The sequence below is a fragment of the Zonotrichia albicollis genome, chromosome 1 (assembly GCF_047830755.1).
Source record: "Zonotrichia albicollis isolate bZonAlb1 chromosome 1, bZonAlb1.hap1, whole genome shotgun sequence".
Lineage (NCBI taxonomy): Eukaryota > Metazoa > Chordata > Aves > Passeriformes > Passerellidae > Zonotrichia > Zonotrichia albicollis.
This window is the reverse complement of record NC_133819.1, coordinates 34,903,717-34,915,067: the sequence shown is the minus strand read 5'-3', so window position 1 is coordinate 34,915,067 and position 11,351 is coordinate 34,903,717. Positions and strand designations below refer to the sequence as shown.

General features: G+C 46.5%; 1 protein-coding gene across 1 annotated transcript; it reads left to right on the top strand.

Annotated features, from left to right (window-relative positions):
* Positions 1-793: 793 nt before the first annotated feature.
* TRIL (TLR4 interactor with leucine rich repeats) lies at positions 794-5,755 on the top strand. Its single transcript, XM_074537905.1, has one exon. The coding sequence runs from the start codon at positions 1,376-1,378 to the stop codon at positions 3,575-3,577; it is 2,202 nt and encodes a 733-aa protein (XP_074394006.1). The 5' UTR covers positions 794-1,375; the 3' UTR covers positions 3,578-5,755.
* Positions 5,756-11,351: the final 5,596 nt, after the last annotated feature.

Genomic DNA, 11,351 nt, shown 5'->3' with positions numbered 1-11,351 from the left:
AGCCTTTTAGTAAGAGAAAGAAGAGGGGTTTGTGCACAGCTTTAGTCTAGAAATGTATTCTAAGTGTGTGCAGTTGCATACAACTTCATGTGTAATCAGTTTCTAACATATTTACTAAATTTGCAACACAGTAGTCTGCTCATTGCCTTATTTCCCCCATCATTACTGGATATCTTATATACCTAAGTATTTAGGCATTTCCTCCTGCCCTTAGGCACTTATTGACTCGATTGGCGATGCTTTAGAAAAACAAAAAATGCCAAAAGGAAAGGCAAGTCATTGAAAGGATGGGTACCCATTATGTTTCGTTTTCAGTGTGCTTTCCAACACCTTCTTTTTGCTCTGAATTTGTGTCTTACTGGGCAAGAAGAATCTTTAAAAGGGGAATTTCTGAAGAACATCTGGATCATTCTGACGAGCCCCTCATGGAGCTGGAGCCATGTTCAATTGCATCCTCATTGGCAGCGTTTTCGGGAACCTAGTGGGCAGGACGGTACAGAGAAAGAATGAAAATTCATTCCTTTATGTACTACAGGAGGCTTAGTCCTCTGATTGCCATTTGCTCAACACAAAGAAAAGTCCTCAGTCCGTGGTAAACCGTAACTATTGCTTTTGGCAGGTTTCTAAATACAAGGGAAAAAAAAAAAAAAAAAAAAAAAAAAAAAAAAAAAAAAAAAAAAAAAGAGGTGGGGCGGGCAGACGACGTCTAGTTTACTTCTGTTCCCTTCCCCCTCCCCGATGAGCAGCTCTATCTGCAACCCATGTGGCTGGGAGGCAGCCACAGCCGGTTCCAATTCCTACTTTCCCACTCTGCGCCCCTGCTCGCTGCCGGGGCTGAGCCGAGCCAGGACGGGCCGCGGGCTTCCTCCCCCCGCCCCCCGCCGCGCCGTCCTCCCTCTCCCCGCTCCATCCGACCCTCCGGTCCCCCAGGGCACAGTGTGGGAAGTACGAATTTCCGCTGAGTTTTCTCGGCAACTTTCGGAGCTCGTCTTTCTCCCGCTCCCCGCTCCGCCCGCCGCCCCCTGCCGTCCCTCCCCGCCCGTCCCCTCCGCCCCCGGGAGCGCCGGCCGAGCAGCCGCCCCGCTCCGCTCCGCAGCGCGCCCGCCCCCCGCGGCACCGCCGGCTCCGCCACCGCCGCCCCACAGCCCGAGGGCTGCGAGGGGCGGCAGAGCCCGGGCGGCGGCCCCGGCAGCGCTCCCGGCCGAGCCCATGGTGCCGGGGACCGCGACCTGCAGCCGCCGCGCCTGCCTGCCCGGTGCGGAGCTCAGCCCGGCGCGGAGCAGAGGAGGGGCCCATTAGCAGCAGCAGAGGAGGCGGAGGGGATGCCGGAGAGACACAAAGCCGGCGGGGGAAGCAGCCCACGGCTCGTCCCGGGATGGGGGCGCCGCGCCGGGTCCGCCTGATGCTGCTGCCGCGGGTGCTCTGGGGCTCCGTCCCCCTCATCCTCCTGCTGCTGCTGCCCGCGGCCGAGCCTATCTGCCCCGAGCCATGCGACTGCCAGCAGCACCAGCACCTCCTCTGCACCAACCGGGGCCTGCGCTCCGTGCCCAAGACTGCCGAGCCGCAGGATATCCTCACCTACAGCCTCGGGGGCAACTTCATCGCCAACATCTCCGCCTTCGACTTCCACCGCCTGGCAGGGCTCCAGCGCCTGGACCTGCAGTACAACCGGATCCGCTCGCTGCACCCCAAGGCCTTTGAGCGCCTGGAGCGGCTGGAGGAGCTTTATTTGGGAAACAACCTGCTGCCAGCGCTGGCCCCTGGCACGCTCAGCACCCTGGCCAAGCTGCGCATCCTCTACGTGAACGCCAACGAGATCGGCCGTCTCAGCGCTGCCTCCTTCTCTGGCCTCGACAGCCTTGTCAAGCTGCGGCTGGACGGCAACGAGCTGGGCTCGCTGGGCGATTCCACTTTCTCAGGGCTGCCAAACTTACTTTATCTGCACCTGGAGTCCAACCGCATCCGCTGGCTGAGTCGCGGTGCCTTCACTGGCCTGGCCAAGTTGCGCTTCCTCGACCTCTCAGGGAACCAGCAGAGCTCCCTTCGGCACCCAGACATCTTTGGGCCGCTGCGCTCCCTTCACACCCTGCTGCTGGCCAGCAACAGCCTGCGGCAGCTGACAGGGGGACTCTTCCAGCACCTGCCCGGCCTGGCAAAGCTCTCACTCAGCGGCAACCGACTGTCTCACCTGGCCCCGGATACTTTCAGGGGGCTGGGCTCGCTGAAGGAGCTGCGCCTGGAGGGGAACCTGCTGAGCCACCTACCTGCCACCCTACTGGAGCCGCTGGACAGCCTGGAGGCACTGGATCTGAGCCGCAATGCACTGACCGCCCTGCACCCGGCCGCCTTCGGCCGCCTCGGCCGCTTGCGGGAGCTCAGCCTGCGGGACAACGCACTGGCCACGCTCCCCGGGGAGCTCTTCGCCTCCAGCCTGGCCCTCTACCGCCTGGAGCTGGAGGGGAATGCCTGGAGCTGCGACTGCCGCCTTCGCGGCCTCAAGCGCTGGCTGACGGCCTGGCACTCCCAGGGCCGCTTGCTCACCGTCTTCGTGCAGTGCCACCTGCCACCCGCCCTGGCCGGCAAGTACCTCGACTACCTGCAGGATGCCCAGCTGTCGCTGCCGCAGGACGGCGGCCCCTGCCCCGATGGTGCCTCTCCCTCCCCGCCATCCCCCGAGGGACTTGGCAGCAACAACAGTGCAGTGGGGCTGCCCCCAGGGCCACCACCGCCGGCCGCCTCCACCGCCCGCCTGACGCTGGGGGTGCCCATAGCCGCCAGCCCCACGCCGGCACCGCTGCCCAGTGCGGCGGCGTGGCCCCGACGGGCCGGTGCCGCCGGGATCCCACCGCTGGTGTCCGACCCGTGCGACTTCAACAAGCTGTTCCTGCACAACCTGTCGGTGGAGGCGGTGGGCTCCAGCTGGGTGACGGTGCGCTGGGCCGTGCGGCCGCACCGCAGCCCCCGCCTGCTGGGGCCGGCGCGATTCCGCCTCCTCTTCGACCGCTTCGGCGCCGCCGTCAAGTTCCAGCGCTTCGTGTACCTACCGGAGCGCGGGGAGCCGGCGGCCACGCTGCGGGAGCTCCGCCCGGACACGCCCTACCTCGTGTGCGTCGAGGGCGTCCTGGGCGGCCGCGTGTGCCCGGTGGCGCCGCGGGACCACTGCGCCGGGCTGGTCACCCTGCCCGAGGGCGGCACCGCGGCGGCGGCGGGCGGGCCCCGCGGCCCCGACCAGCAGCTGCTCACGCTGGTGCTGCTGGCGGTGAACGCGCTGCTGCTGCTGGCGGCTCTGGCCGCCTGGGCCGCCCGCCTTCTGCGCAAGAAGGTGCTCGGCCGTCGGCGTCGGAAGGCGGCCCCGGTCCACGTGCGGCAGCTCTACTCCACACGCCGCCCGCTCCGCTCCATGGGCACCGGAGTGTCCGCCGACTTCTCGGGCTTCCAGTCCCACAGGCCGCCCCGCGGCGCTGCCGCCTGCGCCCTCAGCGAGGCCGACCTCATCGAGTTCCCCTGCGAGCGCTTCCTGGACAGCGGCGGCGGCCGGCACGGCGATGAGCACCTGCTGCAGCGCTTCGCCGACTGAGCCCGCCGGGGCCCGCGGCAGCGCGGAGGGGAAGGCGGGCGCCGCTCTGCCAGGGGATGTGCGGGCCCAGGGGTCGCGGCCTCCGACTAGCTGGTGCGGCTCCGTGGCCGCGTTCGGCCGCCCTTGCTGCGGGCCGCGGCTGAGGCTGCCTGTGGGACCGGGCTATTTCTGGCGGCGCCTCCCCGTTTTGTCAGGAATCGTCGCTAACCCAACGAAAAGCCCTGACAGGCGGTAACCGTGCCTTGCCACGAGGAGCAAACGGCAGGAGCTACTGCCAAGAGCAGCCAGTGCCTCCCCTAAGGAAACTCCGAGCTGTTAATTTAAGTGTGCTGTTTTACAGGTGGTCTCCTCCGACTGCAGGTTGGGAGCAAGTTCAGTGAGCGGCCTGGCCCTGTGTAAGGAGCTTTGAACAGGTCTTTTCCAAGGCACCAGCCCTTCCTAATCGAAAATTTGGTTCGAGGGTCATCTTTTCATTTTACTGTTTGCAACCAGGGAGCTGTCTGGAGGGCTGGAAATGTAGGGGTTTGTGCTCAATAGCTTGAAGGCTGTGCCGTTTCAACTCAAACTGAATGTGAGGCAATTTAATGTGCACAAGTGTGCTTTTATACTTTTCTGTAAACGAGAAACAATAATGCAGCTGGTTAGTTCTACAGGAGTATATTGCTGACACCACTAAGAAAAAACTAACAGTTTTTTGTAGAATGTTTACAAATGAGCTATTTTTAAATTGTTTTTGAATAAATACTGCTTGGTACTTGTACACATGAATGTGCTGTAGTTGTCTGGGTCCATGATGGTCAGCAGATCACTGACCCTCACATAATCCATCTTCATTTCTAAATAGGTGGGTGCAGAGGTGAACTATTGATGGATAAATAATCATTGGTGCCTTATTTCAGAAACAATAATAGGTGAGAATATTTCAGGAATGTGAAACAATCTTTATCCTAACAGGCAATTCTCTCCTAGCCTTAGCCTACTAAAGTTAGAAGCTTTATGTACCTCACTGTGAAATAAAACATTTTGTGTATTAATCTAGATTATGTGTTTTGTGTAGCTGAGTGAGTAATATTAAAGTTAAACCCTTATGCAGTAGTATATAATGTTTGAGTTGTTTTGGTTTGTTGGTTGTTGTGGGTTTTCTTTTTTTTAATTAGGATTTTGCTTTTGGTTTCAGAGCAATGCTAATCATTTTATGGTCAGTTGCTCTCTACTTCTCAGAATTTTTCCTAAATATTTACAGAATGTGGTTCTGTTATTACAAAATATGGTGATTTAGTTTACATTAATAATTCTCTCTGTGTGATCTACAAATGAGCTGATTAAAGAGGTCCAAATCGGGATTGCACTTTAAATGCAAATGTTTTAGGAGGAGTTTGGTAAATTGCTGAGACCATTGATACAACTTCTGCTCCTTTGAATTTAATGTGCAACCTCAGATGAACTGTTGTGGAACTGAATGGCTTGAAGGAAGTGTTAATGTACTATGGAGGCATTTGTCACAATATCATGCATTCATTGCTGACCGGAGGTGTTCGTGACTACAAGTTGTTTATTACCATAATTGCAAGTAAGCAGTTTGGAGGTTTTCTCTCTTTTTTCTTTTCATTTTTTCAGATGAACAAGTGTTTACAAAAGATACCATAGTAACTGGTACCTTCAGTTGGAGTTCAGTGACTGAATAGAGAGAAAAGACTTTATGTTCTGAGGGAGAGAGTGTAGAGATCATTTGCCTTAATCTTTGTCTTTTCTATGGAGGGAAAAAAAATCAAAGTCTTGTTTCTTGGGTCAGTAGCAAGAAATCCTTTGGGATTTCATTTTGACAGGCAGTAGTTTTCATGAATATCAGGAGCCAAACTCGGTCGTCAGTGTATAGATTAGAATTCACTGCAATAGACACCATATTGAATGGAATTAAAATTGAGGGAATGCAGTATCAGGTTTCATCTTTTGTTAAGAATTTAAAATTTCTGTTCTCTTGGACACCTGGGTGCTTTTGGCCATTTATGATTGTGGAATACACCACTGTTTGTTGTTAGAAATGCAGTGGGATTATTGAGTAAAGCTGTGTATCACACTAACGTTAGCTCTATCACTGGATATTCTTCCAATGGGAGATGCATAGATGCTGTACATGGTTATAGTCAATTGTCAATAAATCCATTTGCTGAAAGAAAATTTGTGTCTTACCTTGTATCTCATCGAGCATCCTTCTTCAATCATAGATTGGCTCTAACTTCTTCATTTTATGAGTATGAGGGCTCTGGACAATGTCTCATCATTCTTTTAATATCTTTTGGTATTAAAGAACATACATAATGTTTCCTATTTTGTTTTTAATATGCTTGGACGGTGCAAACAAAAATAAAACAGGCAGTTCTGAAAGTTCTGCTGTCTCGAGAAGCTAATAAGGTGCTGTTACATCAGGGAACTATTGATCCTTTATGAGGAAAATGAAGAAAAAATTAGTGACTGGGATCAAACCAGTAGTTTATGCTCATTGGAAGTCACAGTTTTGAGTGTTTTTCAGTATTACCAAGCTAATGATATCAGGGTGTCTTGTTCAGCATATGCATGTTGTTCTAATTAAGAATTCACTGCTTCTATTTGAATTTTTGCAAACATCTGGAGAAATGCTAGAATTAAATGGAACTGGCTTTTTTGTTTCAGCCAAGGAGAAGTAGATACATTGATCTGCACAACAGCAACAACAAAAAGAGTTAACAGAATGAAGCTGTTGGCATTTTAAAAGCCACAATTTCTGTAACTCTAGGAATACTTACGGGCTTTGTCTGCAGATATTACTTGCAGCATCTTTGCAGGGAGGGAACTGTGCTAGCAGGTGGTTGAGGAAAGAAATGTCAGTGACCTTGAATGACTAAAAAATGTAAATATAACATGGCTCTATATTTACCAGTAGTATTTATATGTATTTGGGTCTCTTTTTTAAGTAAGCTCCTTCCTAAAGAATGACTGCAAAAACAGCCCTTTCTAAATGGATGAATCTGCCCTCAATTTGTGCTCAAAATGTTTATCCTTCTAGCAGAAATAGATTTTTACTGCTGTGACCTCTCATGGAATGCATGGAGCTCAGGGAAGAGTGAACTGAGTACTGTTCTGCTAAGTAATTACTGAACGTGGTATATAGACAAAAATTGAAAATCACCAAAATACTGCCCCATCAAATTAAATGGGCTGCTGCTGCGGGGTCTGCAAGAGGTACCAGGGCTTCCCTAGTGTCAGCACTGCCTGATTTGGCAGACTCTGTCACCTCCTGCTTCTCCTCATCAATTCCTGACTTCACTTCATCCAGCTGGCATGGATGGTTGTGCAGCTGGAAGGTGAGCTGTGAAACTGATCCTTCTGGAAAATTACCTTTCCTAGCACCTTCCCTCTCCCCCATTTTTCATCCAGCTCAGTTTCTTTGATTCTGCTTAACTCACACAAGTATTAGGTGCAGAGTTCAGAGGCAGGAAAAAATAGTGAAGGCTGGAAAGCTGCTGGACAATCTTGGTTAGTCTTGACATTCAGTTTGGCCACAGTCTAAGAAAATCTAGGCTATTCACATTAGAGAAAAATCCTCTGTAGGTGATCTAACTTTACTGGAAATTAATAATGATCTGTAGGATTGAAATGCTTAGAACTTCTCTGTAAGATCCTAGAAATACTGAGGTTACAGCATGGGGCTAGAGAGAACCAGTCTGGAGAGAACAGAGTTACAATGGTGTCAGTGAATGTGTGCATGTGGATGAATGCCCCTTGTCAAAAAGCACTGCTTGACTATCAGAGCCTGAGCTAACACAGTTAAATTTATAAAAATGTTGATTTCTTCATGCCGTGCTGTTTACTTTTCACAATGTATTGCAAGTGCATTTTAAAATATCATCAACATTTGAACCCTTATAAGAGGGAGCTGTAAAGTATACATGTCTCTTGTGCCTTCTCCCTTCTGCTCCTTCCTGGAAGAGATTTGAATAATGAGGATTTGGGAGGAAAAAAAAGTCTGCTCCAGGATATTTATTTGTCTATTTATCAGGTTATTTAGTTAACTACTTAACTAATATTCTGATTGTAGGGGATGAGTCTGCAAAAATCATTTGTTTCCATGACAGTGTACATATTTGTAGAAAACTCCACCAGTGAACAAGGGAAATACTACTTGATTTCCAAAAATCTGGCTGCTCCCACTAATTCATATTTCTCTGGCCACCAAGGGTGTCCACATGTTGTGTAAAATCCATGAGTGAAGCTTTGGTTTAAAGGAATATTTTAAAAATTAAAATTAATTCATTAAATCCAACAAATTATGCATGCATAGGGATTTACTTGATTTTTTCATGTGGCAACTCCTTTGAGATAAGTTGTTTCATAAATGTTGAATCTAGAAAATATCTTAGATATTTTCTAAGTAGAAATGAGGAATAAGTATTAGGAAACAGTGTGTGCTGGATGTTGGATTTATCCTTTTTGCTCCATGCTAAATATAGCATTGTTTTGGCAGCCTGTCCAAATACTGATGTTGTGTTTTTCTCGATAAAAAGTTGAGTTTTCTCAAGTGCATACTTTAATTCCCATTGAAATTAAATTCCTGTAGAAAAATAGTCAATTGTCTTTAAACACAAATATTTATCTTAGTATCATTGTACATGAGTTTATTTATAGAGATGCTCCATGATAAGTCTTTTAAAATAAATTGATATCTCATTTGTTTTACAAACAAGACCATAAGAATTAGAATTAATAATACAGTATGAATAAATAGTTGGAAGAAAACTGTTTCAAACACAGTAGTGATATTTACTAACAATGAGGGATTTGGCACTTTAAAGAGGCTTTATGAGTTTTTATGCTGTGACAGACATCTCCTTTGTTGTTGGATTTTTATAGGTACATTTATTTATAGTTTGGTAATCTGTGTTGGATAATTCTATACTTAGAAATAAATGGGTTTTTTTTAAGAAATGGGAAGACCCCCACATAAATAAATCTCAGAAGCTATTGAGTGTGAAAAAGAAAGTTGGCATACTGTTAAAAGTATTTATTCTCACCAAAGTATAAACTGATTTTTCATTACAAAGTGCATTTGAAGCTGTTGCCAAGTAAAGCAGTTCTTAGCTAATAAATTGTGGGTGTTTCTTGAATTCAGATATATAGGCATAATCCTGTTCTTTACTTTACTGAGGTATTTTTTTAATGTCCAGACAAACATGATCTCTAATCACTTTTTTTTTCCCCCAAAATATTTCAACTTTGTGTATATTCAGTATTTCAAAATACTTTATTGCACTTCTGAGATCCACCCACGTGGAACCTGTACCAAGAGAGAATCTGAACAAACATTAAAGCAATCTGTCAGTCAACATATGCATAGCACTTTGTAATGCAGGAAGTGCTCAGAGGTTGTGAAGTGAGTGGTTTATTTTTCAGAATATTGTGAGAATGAATGCCCAACAAAACATTCACACAGAGTCACAGCTGTGCTTTCTAGTGATGGCAAATGTCTTGCTGTAATGTAGCACCTGATACATCAGTCTGGGCTGGTCTAGTTCATTTTGCTTTGCCATGTGAGACTAGGAAAAAAATCAAACTTGACTATAAGGCAAGAATTCAAGGAAATAGAGCAGATAAGTTTTTTGTGAAGTCCTTGGCAAAAATTCTTAGCCAGCATTTTCCTGGTTCACTTAGCTTCTCGTGTGCAATTTGTTTCATTGTCATTAGTTCAGTGTATGTTTGTTTAGTTGTAAATATTTAGAAGTAATTTGAATAGCTGAAGAAGGCCTGGATAAATGTAATAGATAGGAATCATATACAGAAAGATAATGAGACAAGTCTCATTGAGAGATTGATTTATCTGCTAAGGGACAAATAGTTCAGGGATGTTGATGAAATAAACCTGAATGGCAGTTTTAAGTCAATAAAGGAATATTCTTTCCATGGAACATGAAGAAAGTAGGAAGGTTGTAAATAGTTACATGGTGTTCTCATTTAATTCCTTGCCAACAAGAGCCAAGATCGGCATTTGTTCGCAAATTATATTACATGAAGATACACGTGTATGCTATCTGGATCCAGAAAAGTTCACTGAAATTGTATCTGTGATTCATTGTTCCACTGCTGTACTTCATCCTGACAGTGAGAAAGACCTGTTTTGAGATGGCCCAATCCATATTTTAGTACAATCTTTAGCCTCTCATCTGTCATTGTAGCATTGACATACCTATGATTGTACCATTTATTTTCCTCATCTTGCTAAATATTTAAACATTGAAGTTAAAATTTTAAAGTTGCTCAGCACTGTAGCAGCCTCTATCTGATTGCTGTAAAACAATTTGAAGTAGGGGGGGGGTTACACAGTAGTGATACCAATGGGATGAAAGGTCAAAAAACATTTCACTGTAGAGGAACACTCTCAGGAAAAGAATGGTTGCAGAAAAAAAAATGTTGTTTATAACTGAAGGATAACATGGTTTATTTGCTGTTACTATGTCTCGATCTAAATCTTGAACAAGCATGCTGCAAGACAGGGAGCATATGTTAGACTTATGAGACAGTTTGGAGTGTTGCTCAGTACATGCAGCAGATGTTCTAGCTTGCCTTTTTTTTTTTTTTTTCAGCAACAGCTTAATCCTTCTTCTGTTTTCACTCCATGAGAGTGAAAAGACAAGACTTTTAATGTAGCGACCCATCAGTAATAGGTCTGTGGTGATGGAATTAATTGTATTGGAGGACTGGGCTCTAAGACGTTCGGCTTAAAAATAAATACATAACTTCTCAGATGTGATCAAATTGGAGAGATGAACTTTAGTGTTAACTGACATGGAAATGTCTGTCTCAGCTGATCATTACCAAAGAGGGACAATCTCTCACAAGCATTGCTGTAAGTTGTTAACTTGGAAAATTAAATACATTACCATAAGGACCCAATTAATTAATTTTCCCCAAACACAATTTCTCGTCTTCCTCTTGTTGCCTAAACCATATAATTTAAAACATTTTGCTAAAACCTTTGGGGTTTTTTTCCTCCCAGTATCACTCCTGTATTACGTATTGGCAGTATAAAACTCTGTTGCAGCTTTTTAATGCAAGGGTGGCAGAAATAACCCAGAGCTATCTGTACTCACTGAGTCAATATGAAAATGAATGAAATAGTAAATGAACCAAAATAGCCAAAAATCTGTAAGCCTGGTGAAGGTGCTGGGATCCTTGCTGTACAGTTCTACTTGTGCCTTCCACCTCAGTGCTCTTCCTGGTGCAGCACTGCCTTCTGGCATCTCTCTCACTCCTTGGCATAGGGGGTTTCTCCAAGAAATTTGGGGTGTTTAGGCCAGCAGATGCTTATTTTTTTCCCATCTCATTTTTAAACTCTGTATAATGGGAGTTTGTTTTGATTTGTTTTATATGTTTTGAAATAAGAGATAACAGCCATTTACAGCCTACAGATAACAGCCAAAATGCAATCTGTTCCTAGTAAAAAAAGGAAGGAGCATTGAATTTTCAATAAGTGCTGCTTAAATTGAAGTTATTTTGTTCAGGAATGATTTGTGATTGGAATGGGTCACTGGGATCCCACTGATACTATTCTGCTGCAAGAAGTACAGAGCCTTTTGGTTTTCCTGCTAGGATATATCCCTAAGAACCTGAGACTGTAGAGGTCCAGCAGAAAATAAAGACATCTCTTCCTTCCATTTCTGTGGCTCAGATGGAAAAGAGATTCAGGCTCAGCATCGTTGTCATCAGAATGGCTAAGAGCTTTATTTATTCTACAACATATATA

Coding starts and splice junctions, on each gene's coding strand:
- TRIL (XM_074537905.1), top strand. CDS start 1,376: ATGGGGGCGCCGCGCCGGGTCCGCCTGATGCTGCTGCCGCGGGTGCTC.